We start from the raw sequence: 20,165 nt of genomic DNA, 5'->3' as shown, positions 1-20,165 counted from the left end.
AGGGCCACTTAAATGACTGTAACCGTGGCCACCGCGGGACCCGCTCAACCTTGCACTCTGTCTACAATCAGTTTGGCAACCCTTAAGTAAACACTCTTAGGGAGCACAGACCCTGATGCCTGACCCTGTTATGGCGGCCGGCGGGACACCTAGAGGTAGCGGTTAGCCCTGAACGGCACTACCACACAGCAACGGCCCAGACAGGGATTATTGGGAAGCGGAAGCTGGTAGGGATAAGTAGCAGGTGTGCGTAACAGAAGACTTGGCAGGCGGCAAGGGTAATTAGCTCCGGTTCCACAGTGCCGGCTGCCTGACCCCAAAATGGCGGCGGCGAGAAACCCTGAAATGGCGTCGAACCTCGTGGTATGCTCCCTTACCCCACTGAGACAGTCCTACTATGGTATGTGAGCGGTTGTAGGGCATGTTGGCAGCATCACGATGCCTGGCAAACGACGCCTGCAGGAGGACTTACACACTACATCCAATTCTGCCTAGCGACCTGTGGGGCGTAAGACGGCTGGAGGGACCTGTCGAGGCGGCGAGCAAGTGGCCGTGCATCTTGAGAGATCTCGTGCCTTGCAGTCCAAACTCAGTGGGTAACCCTACCCCAGCACCCTCAGAGTTGGCACTCGCCTCCCTGCGGGGGATAGGAGCCCCGGACCACCAGTGAGAGCTGCGCAGCAAGTAGTGCCAGCTGCTTCGTTTAGGCCTGTTTCACAGCTGCGCAGCAAGTAGTGCCAGCTGCACCGTTTAGGTCTTTTTCAGCTGCGTAGCAAGTAGTGCCAGCTGCTTCGTTTAGGCCTCTTTCACAGCTGCGCAGCAAGTAATGCCAGCTGCACCGTTTAGGCCTTTTTCAGCTGCGCAGCAAGTAGTGCCAGCTGTATCGTTTAGGCCGGTTACAGATGTGCAGCAAGTTGAGCTGTTCCCAGCTGCATTGGTTTTACTTTTTTCAGCTGCGCGGCTATTAGTGCCAGCTACACCGTTTAAGTTATTTTTCCGTGGGGACAAGTCTGATTAAGTTGGAGTCCTGCTGCAGGGACAGCACCATTGACACTATGGTTTCAGGGCATTTGAGTCCCCCTCTGAGATGGCCATTTGGCCAGGGAGTCTGCAAGGTTTGTAGGGTGCCAGGCCTGTACATTTGTTTGTGAAAGAAAATGCTTTTTATGTATTTTGTCTTCCGCACCCTATTATGAGCACCTCTTCAGGTGGTCTTAAGATGATGAGGCTGTTGTGCATACTTAGGCTTTGCCAGTCCAGGACGGCACATTAGTTCTGATATCCTCACCTTAACGTTTGGATTATGTGCCCCCTTTATGCCCTTTTATTTCTCTTCTCCACCGCTTTCCCGGTAACACTTTCCTCTCATCCCCCCTACCCTCCTCCACCACATTTTACCATCATGGCCACCACTCGAGTTAAGGCTGGAACTAATTGCTACAAAATCATTTATCCGCCCAGCCTGACTAAAGCTGCAACAAAACGATTGAAGCACAATACTGTTGAACGTTTCCCGGATTCCCTCTTTGTTGATCAATTTCACAATAGTTGTTTTGGGAGGCTCAAAAATGATTTCATTTTCTTCACTCACGACACCTCCTCTTGGTCCACCAGCTTATACAATTCCCTTAACATCACCTCCTCCTCCTCTATCCCTCATGGGAAACAGCTCAAAATCTCCCCCTCCACGCGCTTCAACGGTTACCTCACTATCTCACTCTATAACAACGGTACTGTCATGATGCAAGGCAATGACACCTGTCTTTCTCTCTTTGACCACCTCTTCCCCTCCCTACTCCCCTCCTCTGCGACCGGGCTTTCCCTCGACTCTCCTTCTAGCTCCACCCATTACTCCCTCTCTCCTCCCCTGATCCCCCTACACTCCAATTGGATGCACTCTCCAGAATCACAGGTCGGCCCTCTTCCCACCCCCTCCCCAGGGACCTCCTCTCCTACTCCTCCCCCCTCACATTATGCCCCCTCCCACTTCACTTCAACCCCACCGCTAGCTAATGCGCTCCTCGTCCAATCTGCATCATCCCGGTACTCCAATCTCTTCTCCTCCCCCATTTTCCTTCCAGTCACCCCCCTTTTTAGTCCACCTCTCCTCCAACCTTCTCCCCCAGTGAACCTTCCCTATGCTCCCCTCATCCCCTCTTCCATCCCTCCTGTCCACCTCCCCCTCCCCTCGTTATTTACCCGGATTTCGCCTCAATACCACTGCATCTCTCTCCTCCCTCCCACTCCTCCAGCAATTTTATGCTACTCCCTCTCTCCCCCTGATAACCCTGTCCATTTCCCTCCCTCTGGTCCAACAGTACCTCTTCCTTTCCCCAACTTCCCTTTCTCTCAACACCCCCCACTCTGCCAAATGCCCGCTCCCTCACAGCCTCCTCTCCTACCTGACATGCCCTCCACAACCACCTCACCTCTTTTCTTCCCAAACCTCCTTCACCCCAATGAATCCACACAGTCCTCCCCTCTCGTTTTTCCCTAACGCTGTGTTCCGCACTCTTCTCCCCCTAAAGCTATCCCTAATTCCTCTCCTTCTTGCAACACGAACAAAGGCAACTCTCCCTTAACCTCCGACTCATTAACTCCCGCTCTCAACCTCCACCTTTCCCCACTTTTGAACCTTACACCCCAACTCACCTCCTATCCCCCCACCTCTCCCTGCCTTCCACCACCAATTCCACCCCCACCTGGTTCCATCGATCCACCCAACCTTCCGTGCTCTGCATTACTCTCGCTGGAAAATAAGCTAGGTTCCCTTATCATCTCCATCTCCCAGCTTACAGCTACAATTCCACTTCTTAGCTCTAAGATTTCCACCTTTCCTTGCACCCCCTCTCCTTCCCAACTTCCCACGAGATGCACCTCGCCCCCTCATCTCAATTTAGCCAAGCTCAATCAGTCTGCAAACTTTGTTAACTCGCACAAGCCTTTGAACGCCGCCCTTCCTCAACCTGCTTACCCGAGCAACCCTACTATCTACACTATTCCAACCATCTCCTCTGTCAGAACCAAGCATCCACCTAAGCCCTCCCGAGCACCCCCACACAAGCACAATATCCCGATCACCCTTCAGAGCCCAAGTGCCCCTGTCACCAAAACAGTCCTGACAGAGCTGCGCTGTCTGCTCCACAATTGCAGATCTGCAGTAAAACACAAACTTGAAATCTCAGATACCATCACCCACCACAATATTGACATGCTCTTCCTCACAGAGACCTGGTTCAAAGATACCTCGCATTCTATGTTTGATCTCCTATTACCCACAGGCTATTCTATACTTAGGAATGACAGAACTGACACGGGGGGTGGTGTTGCAGTCATCTTTAGAAACTCCCTTCAACTTAAGGCCTCTCCTATCAGCTCCTTCCACACCTTTGAATGCCTTTCTGTTGAGCTACAAGTGCACCACTGTTCACCCCTTAGATTCCATGTCATTTACCGCCCGCCTCGTAGTGGCCCTCTGTTTTTGGAGGAACTCGCTGACTTCATCAGTGACCAATACTCACAAAGTGACAATCAGACCTTCGTGGGTGACTTTAATCTCCACTGGGGCTCACCGCAAGACTCCTCCGCAAACTCCCTGGCCACCTTCCTCTCTGTCAACGATCTCATCCAACACTGCACAGAATCAACACACTCTAAGGGCTCAATCCTGGACCTTGTTATTTCTAAAGCAGGCATGCTTTCCATCACTACCCCTATTCACGTAGACTGGTCTGACCACCTCCTCATCCCATTCTCTATTCAACTTTCACACGCTATAACACTTGGCCAACCCAAGAGGGCTATCTCCTGGTTCCGTGATGTTAAGAATATTGATGTCGGTCCCCTCTGTGAATCAGCTTTGTTATCACTTCCAAGACTAGACCCGAACCTAGATGTTGACGATCTCACCTCCCAATGCCTCACAGTTCTTGCAGATGAAATAAACAACGTCGCTCCACTCAAAAGTAAAAGGTTAAGGCCCACCCCTTCAGCTCCTTGGTTCAATAAATCCCTCTATGAAGAAAGGAAGCAGCTAAGATTCCTGGAGAAGCAATGGAAGCAAGTGCCCTCCACCGATAACTTGTCCACACTTCGCTCCGCAAGATCCAAGTACCACAAACACATCTTCCTTGGGAAAGCGGCGCACTTCAAAACCCTCCTAGACTCAGCCAAAAATAGACCCAAAAAACTATTTGATCTCATCAAGAGTCCTGGCTGCTCTCCCCCTGCCTCCAAGCTGGAGGATTCTGCAAATAGAGCAGCGGATTTCGCTATATCCTTCGACAAAAAAGTGAAATCACTTGTGGATCAGGTCGCTCATCCTACCCCTCCAGAGGAGTGCAAATCCTTAGCCATTTGGCAAAACTTTGACCCCATTTCTGAAGATGCCCTCCTCAAGTGCATCTGCGAAACAAAGCCCTCCAACCATCATCTGGACCCCATCCCCAGTGCCATTGCCATGGACTTTTATACCCTTTCCCTCTCCTACTGGACCACTCTGGTCAACCTCTCCCTCCATCAAGGCTCCCTTCCTGTCCCCTTCAAAACTGGGCAGGTCACCCCGCTTCTTAAAAAACCAACTGCGGATGCGTCTGACCTCAACAACTTCCGCCCCATCACTAACTTACCCTTTCTTGCGAAGATTACTGAAAGATGTGTAGCGAAACAACTCTCTCGTCATATCAAGGACAATGATCTTCTTGACAATTTCCAGTCCGGCTTCATTCAAAACTGCAGCACTGAAACAGCCCTACTGCAAGTGGTTGATGACGCGCTGAGGATCCTCGACTCGGGGGGGGGTACTGTCTTCTAATTCTCCTTGACCTTTCTGCAGCCTTTGACACTGTCAATCACAACACCCTCCTCAACATTCTCAAACAGAGAATGGGAATGGAGGGCACTGTGCTTAAATGGTTTGCCTCCTTCCTCTCGGATAGATCTCAAATGATCAAAATAGCGAACAGTCTCTCATCTCCTGTGGCGGTAGGTCAAGGTGTTCCTCAAGGCTCTATACTTGCACTCACATTGTTCAGCCTCTATTAAGAACCACTAGGAAATCTCCTAAGTAAATCCGGGATCCACTATCATCTCTATGCTGACTAAACTCAAATCTACCTCAAGGTTGCCTCCACTCACGATCTCTCTATCCTAAGCTCCACTATCGACTCCATTCATAACTGGATGTTTACTCATCAACTGATTCTGAATCCCACCAAAACCGAATTCCTCCTCTTCTCCTCCTCAATCTCTCCTCCCCCGGTGCAATCATGGATGGATCAGTTGTATCTACTGAACACTAAACCCATCATTGCCGACAGCGCAAAATCCCTGGGTGTCACTCAACAAAAAACTCAATCTAACCCCCCACATCAATTCCATTGCAAAGTCTGCTCGTACCATCTGCGTCTTCTTTGTGGAATCCGTCGCTTCTTCCCGGAGCAGGACCTTATAACCCTGGTGCAATCGCTGGTTCTCTCCAGACTTGACTACTGCAATTCTCTTCTCACTGGCCTCCCCAAATCCCACCTGTCCCCCCTTAAATCTGTTTTACATTCAGCAGCTCGTTTCATTTATGGGGCCAAAAGAAGCGACCACATCACACCAATGTTATCCACCCTCCGCTGGCTTCCAATCGAGGCTAGAGCTATCTATAAGACTGCTTGTATCACCCACAAAGCCTTGCACTCCTCCTCTCCTCGCTACCTGGCGAATAAACTGAAACTCTCTGGAGGCTCTAGACCATCACGTAATGCGGAAAATCTTCTGCTTGAACCTCCCACTTTCAAGAAGGAAAGAACGATGGCACAATCCTTTTCAGGCAACGCAGTGAGAATCTGGAACTCCCTTCCGCCGCAGCTCCGGACCACCACCTCCTCCCAGGCCTTCAAAACTAACCTCAAAGTTCTCCTCCTCCAAAGACACTTCCAAATGTAATTCATGCCCTCTCTATTAGCTGAAGGAAGCCCTTCCATGATAGAAAAAGCTACTGTACATGACTTTGGAAGTGTCCTCCCAGTGTGTTCTTGCGGTCTGAGAGTCGGCCATTTATTGCGGTATTATCTTTCTACCTGTGTTTGGTACTCGTATGTAACATGCACCCGTAACTTTCTTTTGTAACACACTGTTTTCTACCTCTTACATATGTTTATTTTTTATACCTGCACGTAACGTTTGTTCTTGTGCCTGAGGGCCCTCCATATATTGTAGTATTATACCTCTATGTTTACTTTGTACGCTTTTGTGACCTGCACACGTCACTCTTTCCTCCGGTATTGCACCGTTTGCTACCTCTTGTATTTTGTTGGCTCACGATTGTCATTACTGCCTCATTTAATGTACCGTTTACTTTTGTATTTTGTTCACTTGTAATGTTCTCATGTATCAGCTCTGTTTCCTATTGTGAAGCGCTCTGACACCTTCGGGTAAAGTCCGCGCTATATAAAATCGCCCAAATAAATAAAAAATAAAATAAAAATAGTATGGTCATTTATGTGAGGTGTGTTATTATGTAATGTCACAATCACCATAATTCAGTGGAGCTTTCGCTATAAGGAAAGTGGACGTTTCCTAGCCGTTAGTGGCTTATATATATATATATATATATATATAATGTGTACTGCTACTGCGTAACATAAACTAGTTTAACACGTCTGCCCAGGAAACTACTTAAAATGAATTAAGTTTCTCGTCCTGTCGTGGTTTAAATTCCCTTCCCAAGGCAACCTGCCGCTCCCTAAAGACTAGAGCGTGTAGTGAGTATCTTTATGGCCACTTCGGCAGCCACGTTAGGTATCTTTTTCATACATGCCCAACCCACAGAAGGAGTTAATCGCATCTTAATGTGTTCGCAACTCGGACACAGCTGAGTCTGAGTAAAACACTTATTGTATATTGAAACTGTATGATGTTTATGTGTGTAAACGTAGGAAGTGAAGTGTTCGCTGCAGCCAGAACAGAAACTAAGCCTCTGTTGGAGTTTGAAAGGGCGGGGGCACTCGATAGGTAAAGGATGGACAAGAGGCGGGGCCGAAGCCAAAGGGTAGCCAGTCAGGAGGTGCGTCTAGAGAAGGGGGCGGGCTGGGATTCGTGGGGACTTCGGGCGCCGTCGTTTGCCTGACATCTCCTTCGGGCTTGTGTCTTGTACTGTGCTGAACTGTTGGGTATGCCAGTGGGTGGGTCCTGGGGTCAGGACTAGGTCTCGTGGGTGGTCTGGAGCCATGGCCGTCTCTCCTGAGGAAGTGTTCGGGCTACCGGCGGATGAGGTAATGTCTTATTTTAAGTGCGCAGCGCCTGCAGGGGAGGCTGGGGTGTACGGAGCCCTGAGGAATGTATGTCAGGAGACCGGGATTTGTTGAGGGGCGGTGGGAGTTGGGATGTCTAAAGATGTCTAGTGTGTGGCTTCCTAGAAGGCTGTCACTTCCTAGAAGGCTGTTGCTTCAAAAGCGCAGCTCCACCGAACCCTGCTCCCACTACTGGCAGTAGCGAAGGCACAGGGAGGACGGGAGTTATAGCCTCTGAAATAGCATATACGTAACCTATAATCTCTGTTAAATTTGAAGTTTACTTGTCCGGATTTTTAAAAGTTCAGCCACCCTCCCGACCCTGTTTCAATGAAGTTTCACTTTTCTTTCCCGAGACTTTATGTACTTTATCTCAATCTGTATTATCAAAGCAGCATTAGGCTGAATGTTGTGCCTCTTATTGCCTGGGAATTTATATCTGGATGGGCCAGGGGTGCGTTCGGATGGGCCAATTTGCCCCTAATTATTGAAAATTCTGGAGGTAGCCTACAAGCGCTAGATTTACTTTCTATTTTCTTTCTAACTGTCATGCAGAGCATGTGGAGAGCAGGCCCGGCTCCAGGAATTTTTATTTGGGTGGGCCAAGGGTGCATTTGGGTGGGCCACTGCGGGCTCAATTTGTCGCATATATGTCTAGGCAGGCCTGCTTCAGGGCCCTCCTTTATCTCTTCTTAGTCGTACAAGGCCCAGTAAAACTCACTCTTTTCCAAATCTCTTTTTAATGTTATCACTCTCAAAAAGCGTTTTCCATGTAATGTTCCTTTGATGGGAAGAGGAGGTTTCTGAGGTGGGAGTATCAAGGCAAGTGACATTTCTCCGGCTCCCTCTGTGCGAGCCTTCAGGCAGAATCCCTCTTCATTACTACCTGCACCTGACCACGGGCTCCGCAACGCACTCCCTTGCAGGCTTGATTATCCACTACTTCTCTCCAGTGCACCATATCTCCCAGATGACCTTGGGCCCCAGCCCCATATCAGGTACCATCAGGATCCACTTTCATTATTCCAGGTAAAAACATTAGTAAAATCACCTTCAAACTTAAAACATTGAATATAGCAGTAAATATAATTAGCACACACTTCAAGGTATGTTCCGCAGTAGTCCTTATGGCCCGACTGCTGATTAAATAAACAAAAACAGAAAGGCCATGACAGGGCCGGCTTCAGCGCTGATGCGTAAGTGTTTTTTGGTGCATTGCCAATAACCTCTTTCTCCATAAATACCTTTACTACCACATTCCAATAGTGCTCCTCATCCCTCCATGGCCTCCCTATTGACTTCTTCCTCGGATTCCCTCACTGCCACCCTCCACCAGTGCCCCTCATCTCTCTGTAGCCCCTCCCCCTCATTACCTCCTCCTCAGACTCCCTCACCACCATCCTCCACCAGCGCCCCTCATCTCTCCGTAGTCCCCCCTATTGAACTCCTCATCGGACTCTCTCACTACCACCCTCCATCAGTGCCCCTCATCTCTCCCTAGCTCCTCCCTTCCTTTACCCCATGATCTCTTCCTTGGATTTCCCTCACTACCACCCTCCATCAGTGCCCGCCATCTCTCCCTAGCTCCTCCCTCCACCCCATGACCTCTTCCTTGAATTTCCTTCACTACCACCCTCCACCAGTGCCCCTCATCTTTCCACAGCCCCTCCCACTACCTCCTCTTCAGATGCCCTCACTGCCACCCTCCACCAGCGCCCCTCATCTTTACGTAACCCCTCTCTCATATGCATTTCATTTGTTGTATAGCGCTACTCATATCAGTGTAGTGGATGTCAGTACTTTACACCATGCACACATTATACAGAGACGATCAATCATGAAAGTATTTAAATCAGTCTACAAGGAATGTCACATAAGCCAATGAGGATTACAGGGTGTAGGAATCACATGTCATCCACACTGGTGGGCAGTATATTTTATGAGGGTTTGGTCTGGTGAAACACAACCTTAGGATTTAAAGAGTATTCCATGGGGGTCAGATTTACTGATAAAAATGTATATCTGTCCAAACATACTCATTTTAGCGACATTAGAATAATGAAAGACTGAGGAAGTTCTAACTGTATCACAAAACAAAAAAAGCGAAGTCCTAACTATACCATTCATGTTTGTAGGCAGCTCTTTGGGGACAGTTCATTGGTCACTGTCCTATGTTAGGATTGCAACTGCTGAACTGCAAGTAGCACAAGGATCTCTGACAAAGGCAGTAACCAACTGAGCTATCCACATAAAATACAGTTCATCTGCATTTAAAAACTACTAACAGACAAATGATTGCTCTCCAGAAGGATCATTAATCACCAGCGTTATCTGGGCATTTTTTATTGTCTTATTGTTGTCCTGCATCAGCCATGATAATGATAAAAACTGTTTAAAAGGAGCACACACGAAGTATGTGTCCTCCTGGGCCTGCGTAGATTTAAAAAAGAAAAAAATGTAGTAACACATTCTCTTACCTACTCCAGTAGTCAAACTTTGTGTCACAGCCTGATGTGATAAGCCCCTGCAGGGGTCAGGAAAGGTGACTAGGAATAAATAAACTTATTTTTTCCTGCACTGCATAGAAAAAGAAATATAAACGCAGCAGAACAGTAGACAAAGGTTACCCATGTCAAAGAAAGGATTTGTTGCCTTTCGCCGTGCAGAGATGAAAGGGTGAAAAAATAAACAACGCCTCGTTAATATGTAAATGGTCTTTAATGCCCTGTGAAGTACTCTGGTGCTGCTGCGATCATCTCAAAAACTGTCTCAGGAAGCTGTCTCAGCCGGGCGCACAGACACACAGACAGCCCTTTGAACACAATGCCGTTGCGCGCCTGCCTTCAAGCCCTCACTGCGAGGGCCAAGGCTCCTGCTTGGGTGGGCCTGGCCCACCCGCTAGAACCGGGCCTGGTGGAGAGTAAGAGTAAAGGCTGATGTCTAAACTCGTCAGGCTCAATCCTCATAATTTCCAACAGGCCTGGCTTCAATAAAAGCACCTGGATACCAACCAGATGTTAATAGTAGTTCAAGTTTAAGGAGGTCCTTGTAATCACAGTCAAGCCTTTGCTTCTTTGCACAAGGAAGACTGGCTATTTGCTCAAAACAAATTTCTTTGCAATCTGTGATCTTTGTAACTGTTTATTTTCAAGTTCAGTCAGTAATAACTTTATTCGGTTTTAAATTTTAGAAAACCATAAAAGTACATACATAAAATATTACCCCATTTGTATAAAGGAAAAAGTACACTGGTTAAAAAATTAGAATACTGTTTGATTAAAATGGACATTGTTCATATTAAAAGAGGAAAAGATAAAAACACCAAGGTTCACCTATAAATTCTTTCTATGTCGGATACAAAATTTAAAAAATCTGGCAACATTTAATGCTAAATAGTCTGTCTCAAGAAGTTGGAGAACCAATAAGGCAGGGCGACAATGACGTAATCCAAGGTTTTTTTTAATTGGACAGATGTACCTCTTTCTAGGCTCTAGGTAAAATTTGCAGAAAAGAAGCACGTGTATAGTAGATTGAGAAGAAGCACCATCACAGGGGCAACTAGGGAGCAGATGTGACCAGTTATTAACGTTAGGGAATGTGACTAGCCTAAATATAGTATTTAGCCTAAACCTGGTTAACAAAAATCTGTCATAATTACTTAGGTTCCAGGTTAGATAAGGCTGGATCAGCATGGTAGATTATATCATAAGGACATGCTGAACCGAAGATTTGCTGGCTTCCATTGTCAAACGGATTTCCGCTAGATGAGTTAAGCACATATTTTTCAATGTCTTCCTAGAGATTGAAAGCATTTGTTTGAGGAGTAAGGTATAATTTCTCTAGGCCTTTATCATAGAGGAACCCTTTGATATATCTAAGCCAGCCAATCTTATTATTGTTTTCTAGCTGGAGACAATCCCTTACAATGCTTTGGGTGAGGGCAAGTTTATCCGATGTCCAGAGATGATGCCATAAGAGTATGGTCTTTGCCCTTATGATGTCATTAATATAAGGCAAGCCCAACTCTAAATGGCATCCGAATGTAGAAGAACCCTGAGGAACGGCAAGCAAAAACTATTTTCTATTTTTTGGAGGGTTTCTACCGGGGCATACCCCCACACTCCTGCCCCATATATAGCAGTACCGATACATTTAGACTTATAAATAGGTATCAGTTCTTCAGGCGCTCTTTTTCCCAATCTCTGTGTGAATTTTACCAGGGCCATAGTTGATTTTAAAAATTGCAATTTTCTTGCCTCAATGGCTTTTTTCCAAGTGCCCTTCTCATCTATTAGGACTCCAAGGTACGGATAAGTCGGGGAGTGCTCTATACTAGTATTGTCAAGATAAATTGCTCGGCTTTTACTTCTTTTATGGCCACAATTCATAATGAAGGTTTTCTTAACGTTAATTTTCAGATCTAGTTTTGACATAAATAAATTATATCGGGACAGTGAGCGCTGGAGTTCAGTAGGAGTGCGGGCAATAATCACCGCATCATCCGCGTAGAGGAGAGCGGGGATCTGACGATGTTGAATTGAGGGTAGGTCTTTGGCCCCCTCCAACATGGCTTCTTCTAAGCCATTGGTGCACAAAATGAAAAGGAATGCGGCCAATACACAACCTTGTCTGATTCCCCGCTCAACTCTAAGCGGAGCTTTCAGCTCACCACCCGTGCGAAATCTAACTCGTGCTGTGGCATTCGAGTACATCTCCCGCAAACATTTAACCAGCATTAGGTCAACTCCCAGTTCTTCCAGAATAATCCATAGCTTCGAATGGCCCACTCAGTCAAACGCAGCGGTAAGATCAACGTAGGCCAAATGAAGACTTCCCCCTTTTGCGTCCACGTATTTACCCTTGAGCAGGGACAGATTTAGAACCTGCTCAACGGTACCCAGGCCTTCCCTAAATCCGTACTGAATGTCCGATATAAAATTGTTTTCTTTTGGCCAAGACTGTAGTCGTTCTAAAATGATACCCCCCACAGTTTTTCCAAAAGTATCCGGTAGGGAAATAGGGCGATAACAGGTTGGATTTTGACGTTCACCCTTTTTGAATATTGGTACCAAAATTGATTTTGACCACGAGTCCAACAGGCCAATTTTACAAGTTGCTTCTAAAACCCTAAATAATATTTGGGCCCAGAGATCTGTGATAAGTTTATAGAAGTCAACCAGGACCCCATCGGGGCCTGGGGCTTTCCCCCCCTTTACTGGCTCTTAGTGCATACTCGACTTCTTTTAAAGTAAATTCCAGGGCGAGAGGAAAAGGGGGAAGGCTATTAATGTTTGGGTTTGTCCCTGAAAAAAGAAATTCAACAGACGGGGTATCCACAATCCCAAACATTTTTGAAAAATGAGCAATCCATGACGGTTCATCTATTGTGACCTCTATTTTATGTGAGTCACTAGAACCTGTCATAAATGGGGTATTTATCACTTTTCAAAAAGCGGCACTGTCTTTTAATCGGGAGGATTTGTGTAAGTCTGCCCAAAGTTCCTCTTTTAGTTCCGACTTTCTTAGTTGTATAGCTTTATGATAAATTTTCCTAAATTGAGCGATCTGTTTTCTATCTCTAGTCGGTGCATTAAGAGCTTTTTTCAAATTTGAGTAGGCTTTAGTGCAGGTAGAGTTAAAACATCCATACTGGTTATTTTTTACTCCTTTCGGTTTTATAATTAATACACGTTTTATGGAGTCAGTCAGTAGTAAGAAATTATCAATATTCTCCTGTGGGGAAGATTGATCTGCCAAACAAGTGGGTATTTCTCTCATAGAGCTCTTCACTACTTTTACTGTAACCTCTACTGGATCGACCTTTGCCCACTTCAATGTATAACCATTCAATCTGGTCATTAGTAAGTTTTCCTCCCCGTAGAGGTTACTTTGTTTGTATCTTCCTCCTATTGTCGGGAGGGAAAGGATGACTGATATGGGGAAATGATGGCTAAATGTACAATCATGGGTGGTAAAATTCAAAATAAGAGAAGAAGACGTGGCAGTTAAGAAAATAAAGTCTATACAACTAAAAGCACCTTTACCATTAAAGGTTGGTGACAGCGGGACTGTTGGGGATACTAATTCATTAGCCATAGTTAGTTGAAGGCTCATAATCATTTCATTTAGACAGGCCCCACTTTGGGAGTGATTAAAATGGGTAATACTTATGTCATTCTCATCTAAGAGGCCACATGTGATGTTTTCATTTTTTGGACAAAGTGTCAAATTAAAGTCGCCCCCCCCCCAAGATAATAATAGGGTTCTTTCCTAGGTGCTGAGTATTAAAATCTACAAGAAACTTACGGATTTCCTTTAATGTAGCAATCAGGTGGAGCTGGGTTGGATTATTATAAAAATTAACTAACACAAGGAGATCTGTTTTATTTATGTCAATTAAAGCTATCTGATAATTAATCTCTATTTTTTAGAGGGGTGATTTCCCGTACTTGAATTAAGTTTGTAATGTATACTGCTAGACCCCCTTTTGCACGTCCCGATGATGATGGTATTGCGGTAGAATGGTATGTTTTATAACCACTTAGATGTATAGGTGCAACAGCCCAAGTTTCTTGTAAACATATAATTCCATAAACCCGGGTAAAAATAAGCCACTCTGCTAAGTGAGCTTTTGAGAGAAGGCCAGCGATGTTCCAGAAAATAATTTTAAGCGGGACTCTTCTCATAACCTGTACCCCAGATGGTAAAATCTGATCCCGTTCAGATGGAACCGGGGTGGGATCAGAAAGCATAGGCGGGTGATAGACCCCCCTATCTAGTGGCAATGGAGATTTAGGGAAAGAATTAGGGTGGTGAACCCCGATAGTTGAAGGAAGACTGGCTATTTGCTCAAAACGAATTTCTTTGCAATCTGTGATCTTTGTAACTGTTTATTTTCAAGTTATTCTTTTGCTTTATTTGATGAAGTTTAAAAATAACACAATTGGAACCACAGAAAGCAGTATTCTTGATACCTGGGAGTTGTTTTCATGCCTGGCAATTGTAAACTGGTAATTGTAGCTAAAGAGTTAACCTTCTGGGGTGCAACAGCCTGCTTTGTGTGCCTTGGGTACTATAGTATTATAGTTTCTATAATACTGATAGCACGTGCATGTTGAGACAGCACTATCTTCAGAGCACATTCCCTCATTTTCATGGGAGCATGGCCCCGTCCCGTGGTAATAAGGGAATGATGTTGCCTCTGCGCCCGCCCCACATCAAGGATGCAGGCGCAGTGGTAATAGACTCTTAGGAGGCGCACTGACAATATGCCACAAAAAGGTGGTGCACAGTCCATTAGCCAGCCTGCTATAGGGTGCCAGAGGGCTACCATGGACCCCTCCAGGCAGGTACAGTCACTACCTTCAATTCAAATATTTATTAAGATTTGGAACTCATATGAGATCCACTTAAAAGTGCATATAAATTGTTACAAAAAGGAATTAAACATAACAGAACTCATTCCACATTTGGAGTTAACAGCAAACAGAATAAAGTGGCAAGGCATATCCTAAGAAATACAACAATATACGAGAAGCAATAGGTAGCAGCTAGTTCAGGTACTGAATACATTCCAGAATTCATCCTCCGCAAAACGTTCAGCGTTAGCAGCAAGAAAAGGGATTATAGAGCATGGCCTAATATGTGCAAACAATTCACTAGCAGCAGTACATGTGCAAAATGCAATCCAGAATCTCACTTCGGCTGAGTTTTTAACTTGACAGTAAAACAAAAGTGGGAAATGAACGCAGCATCTCCCTTTTGTGCAAACAGCAGCAGAAAACAGCAAATAAATATATATACATAAACTCCTTAAAATAATTAAAAAGTTTTATACACACTGCTTTATTATTTGGACAAAGTAGAAAATCGCGGGCTGAAGCTACAATTTTAACACTATTTAGTAAGAACATTGGCCGAAGCCAACGACGGCGGCTCAAGGCCAATGCTGGACATGCAAATAAGACATAATCCAAGATCTGAGAACGGTTGCAGATTTTTTCTTTTCTCAAAATTGGGGACCAGTTTTCTGTTGGATCGTTTAAAGGTAGAAGATTCATGCGACTAAGTGTGAGAAAACGTCAGGTTCCTTGTTGTAAATTCCAATATGTATATTTTTGTAAAGTTTTTGGAGTATTTGTCATGGCCATTCGCTCTAGTGTCTTTTTTCACTACCAGCACCTGCCTGCAAGTGGATCTCTCTCACTTTAAATTGCGGGCAGCATGCCGCCTGCATTCTGAAACACATGATTTGTATACTTATAAACAGCGATTCCGTATTTCACAGAAAGTACTGCCTCCAGGGCAGGCGTGGGTCCTCAGCAGTGACGCAAACAGGGTCAGTGCTCCCTATCTGTAATACAGGCCCTGCTGTTCTTTGAAAACTCTTACAAACTCAGACATACATACGTTTGCTGTGAGCTCCATCTCATGTGCTAAAATGGTCAAATTCTATTTCCAATCATTGTGTAACATGAAGGTGAGAGGACAGGAGATAGTGTTGAAAAGGTGCTCTTACATGTTGCAGTCCCTAAAACAAACAACTGCAGATACATACATTTCATGTAGTACTGGAAAAGATTTGCATAATCATGCACCAGTTCCCAAATGGTGGCAACATATGCAACAGTATAGCGCCTTGAGGTGCGATGTGTTTCTTCAGGGTGTTGAAGCATGAGGTGGTGACAGCCCTGACTTGGGCTGTCACAACGAGTTTTTAGTTGGTGACGTTCTCGAGATTCTTGGCTTGGGTGTTGGGAATCGGAGTAGGTCCTAACTCTGTAGGCCCCCAGTGTAGTTGCATGTAGAAGAGGTCTTCCCAAAGATCACAACTTCAGTCTTCTTAGCGTTTAATTTCAGGCAGTTGAACTTCATTAAATGGTCATTGTGATTTATATTTTAGGTAGATTCAGATAAGGGGGGAGAAGCACTGAGAGCTTGTGGGGCTTGCAGTTTTTTTTAAATGGCCTGTTTGTGAAACGTGAAAGTTTGCTCTTGTGTATCTCTAGTATATGGTATCTACATATGTATACATGGGCAGTTTGAGTGACTATTGTTTGTGTGTGCCTACCTGTGGTGTTTTTGCGCATGTGTGTGGCATGGCATTCTGGTGTAGGTGTGCCTATGTATTGTGTGTATGGGTATACACATGGCGTTTATGCATGTGATGGGGTGAATTTGTGGCGTGTTTTGCTTTCAGTAAACACTTGATGGGTGTGCAAAATGATATTGATAAAATGACTCAATAACCTATTTGAGGCAGGCAGACAGCATTTTGTTTCTGAATGTGTATGTGATAGAGCCTTTGGTTCTGATGGTTGAAGGACCACTCACTATGCAGGAATCATCAGCTGTGCGACCTCTCACTAAACAGCGAACCTTATCAAACCTAGTGCTATGCAATGAAATGTAAAAAGTAGCCAAACACTATTTCGGAAATGTGATCAAATAGAACTGATAAAATGTCTTGAAAATTGTACCCATTTGGTTTTAACATAGCACCCTGATACACCCCCGAAAATTGGCATGTGTGCACATGAGGTCAGGTTACCCCATAAACACAGAGCATGGGGACTTTACTCTTCACCGGTTACATCTCCAACGCTGAAAACTTGGGACGCGGTGGCTAGGAAAAGTGTCTGGACCACTTTTCCCTCACCAATGACCCTGATAGTGGACAACCCAGACTTTCCCCTGGGTAGAGATTTGGCAGTGTTCCAAAGGTGGAGGGAAGAAGGATCCAAGAGACTGATCTCTTTTCGACACAAAAGGGTTGATTCCATTCGATCAGCTAAGGAAAGATTATGGCCTCTTAGCGTCTGATGAATTTGCATACCAGCAACTACATAATTGGGTGACAGCGTCCTCCTACTATAGTGGGGTTTCTCGGCCACTCAGTACCTTTGAAAAATGGCTAGTCTGTAAGAAAGATGACTGACGCCTTAGTTCCAAGCTTTACTCCAGGCTCACTCGAGACAAGCAGGGCAATGTACAAAGGCTCAAAGTCATTGGAAAGCGGAGTTAGAGAGGCCACTATATATTAAAGAATGGGATAATATCTACTGTGCGCATCACACAGCACACAATACGGCTGGGGCAGAATTCGCTTTTAAGATCCTTTTCTACTGGTACTTTACGCTGGCGCGCTTACATAGCTGGGGGAGAAAAGCAAATCTGATCTGTGCTTGAGGGGTTGCGGGTTGACTGGATCCTTAGTGCACCTGCTATGGCACTGTCCCAAATTGCAGTGCTATTGGACAGAGGTCCTAGATATAATTGAAAAGGCTTTTGACACTTCTATGTCCAGATTCCCGGCGTATATCATTCTGGGACTATCGAATCCCCTATACCTTTCCCCTGCACTCCTTGAAAGGTAGACAAATCGTGTTAGCCCTTTAAGCAGCACGACAAACCATCTCAGTCCATTGGGGATCAGTCATTGTCCCAGACTTTACCGCCTGGCTGCTTCGGCTCTGGCTAATCCTCGCTATGGAACAAATGTCCCTAGTGGTGGATCAGAAGGGGGACTCTTATGCTGAACTTTTGGCTCCTTTTCTGCATCTATTATCTAAGGATCTGCGCAAGATCACATGTCCTAAATATCACTAAATTCTTAAGCTATTGCCGCAACACACCCCCTAAATGCCACTATAATTGTTAAAGAAGGGAATACTCTGAGGTGTTGCGTGACCCTATGGTGGGAGTATGTACTGGGATGACAGACTGGTGCGGAACGTGGGTGGGGTTTGGGGGAGAGCAGGTTTTGTTGAGTTTTTTGTAAAAAAAAAGAAATTAGTTTGCTTCTGGTTCTAGCAAATGACTCAAGGCTTGCTACAAATTGACACGCTTAATCAGATGCCAGTGTTGTTGGCCCTCAGCTGTGTAACTTTGCGAAATGTACGCTATGCCGGCCTCTGGATGTAGGCAGGAAGTGGTGTTCTTTTTATTATGATTCTTGATAATATTAATAAAAAGATTGGTTACATAAAAATACATACTGAAGGATAGTGACCGTAGAGTCTGGTTTCACCATCAAAAAAACAATCCAGGCCAAAGGGAATGGAATGTTGACGCTTCGACCCAACTACTGCACAAAGGTTTGATCAAGACCTCAGCATGCAGGTCTTCTTCTGGACAATGTGAAAGATATAAGGCAACCGGTTCAGACCCACCTGGGTCCAATGGTCCATAATCCCCACATACCATCAATGGTGAGTAACCGTAGTAGTGTGAATCCACAAAGATTAATCTAGGCTTCCGGGTGGATTGATTAATTTTACAGACAAATGGTCAGATTCATCTCTGTTTTATCAGGCAAAGAACCGAACAAGTCGCAGCTGTCCTTTCAAAAACTGCATCTGCTGTCAGTGTATCTAGACTGGCATCAGTTTGCAGCGTATGTTCATGCATGAATCTAACCGTTTGTCTGTAAAAGTAATCAATGGTGGCCATATACTGACAGAAAGGACCACATCCGGCCATGCGCAGTGCCACGGACCAGACCTATCGCCCCAACCCATCAGTCTCGACTTGCTGGACCACGGAGGTAAAGGATTTGTGCAGTAGTAGGGCCACGTCCCTGGAACCAGATGTGAGCCTCTTAAAGCCTTCCCTACCCAGGAAGGCACAATTAGAACCCAGCAAATGAGTATCCTGAAAGAATAGGATGTGTGAGGTTTGTCTCATCACAAATTGAAGAACTGCTCCACATTTATTATATTTGTTCAGACCATTGCCATCCATGTGGAAAGCGAAGCCCTCCCAAGGAACATAGTACTGCCCAAGTAGTCATATTGGCTTGTACGGTGTCCCCACTCCACCTGCCTCATAAGCCTGGCTCCTGCTAAACATGCAAGCAAACAAACGAAAACCCCCTTCCCACCCCTACCACATACATCTACCCGTGAAGCATCTGTTGGCCCAACATGATGACAACCAAAACTCCTGCTTCTGGTAGAGAGGGCAAACCGGGCCCTTCTTATAAGAGAGTAGACTTAAGGTATAGTAAATTGAACATGAAGTTGGCTTTATACCACTCTAGGTGCATGCCTTTTTATGGTTTAAATCTTTTTATTGAAATTTATCAACATTCAACATGTTCATCATTTCCAAGGGCTGTATCATGGCCGTAGGCACACGGCCGGCATGCGCCATAGCTAGTAGGTCAAAGCATGTAAGAACATGTCACAATAACGTCAAACACATCAAAACTTAAAAAGGAAACTTATTCTAACCCCTCCCACCACTCCCTACCCCTCACCCCGTCCACCAAAGCAACAAACATAATAGTTTCCTGATTCCTGCTATGGAAACTGGGGTATCACGATCCCGTAGGTTGCGGGACAGAGAGCCGCAGGAGGCAGAGCTATCTGGGACAGGTGATTTCCCTGAATTCAGAGGACAAAAATGGCTACCACAGATCATCAAACATGGATCCCTTCCCCGCTAATGTTAGTCAACTTTTCCATTCCCAGAATATGCCAGAGCCGCTGTAACCAACCTGTGAGGGTAGGAATCTGAGGGGTGCGCCAATGTGTTAGAATGTTTTGTACTGTCTAGCCTAGCGCTATTGCGATCAGGTGACCTCTGCGGGATTTCAGCGGATAGGTCAAGGGGTTTGGAAGGCCCAGTAGGACAAACACGGCAAAACGCGATATTTGTGTGTCTAGGTGCTTGTCCACTTCGTCAATTACTTGAGTCCAATATGTCTGGAGGTAGCTGCATTCCCACAGTAGGTGAACCAGGGTAACCCGGCTCCTGCATCCCCACCAGTATTCTGCCCCTCGAGTGGGATCCATTGAGTGGAGAGTTTCGGGGCTGTAATACCAGTAAGTAACCAGCTTTGTGAGGGTTTCAGTCAGTCCCATGTGATATGCCAAATGGCGG

At 45.5% G+C, this 20,165-nt stretch overlaps 1 protein-coding gene across 2 annotated transcripts in view; it reads left to right on the top strand.

Annotated features, from left to right (window-relative positions):
* The first annotated feature begins 7,068 nt into the window (after window positions 1–7,068).
* The window catches only part of NEDD4 (NEDD4 E3 ubiquitin protein ligase), a 2,078,892-nt gene continuing 2,065,795 nt past the window's right edge, over window positions 7,069–20,165 (top strand). Inside the window, exon 1 of one of the 2 annotated variants that reach the window (XM_078684873.1) lies at window positions 7,069–7,262. In XM_078684873.1, coding sequence (XP_078540999.1) covers window positions 7,218–7,262 — 45 coding nt within the window. In that variant the 5' untranslated portion in view covers window positions 7,069–7,217. The remainder of the gene's footprint in view (window positions 7,263–20,165) is intronic. The other variant, XM_078684874.1, reaches the window with a different exon arrangement.

Source organism: Lissotriton helveticus, chromosome 3_2 (genome assembly GCF_964261635.1).
Source record: "Lissotriton helveticus chromosome 3_2, aLisHel1.1, whole genome shotgun sequence".
NCBI lineage: Eukaryota > Metazoa > Chordata > Amphibia > Caudata > Salamandridae > Lissotriton > Lissotriton helveticus.
Note: the sequence above shows the minus strand (reverse complement) of the source record. Positions and strands in the feature narration are given on the sequence as shown.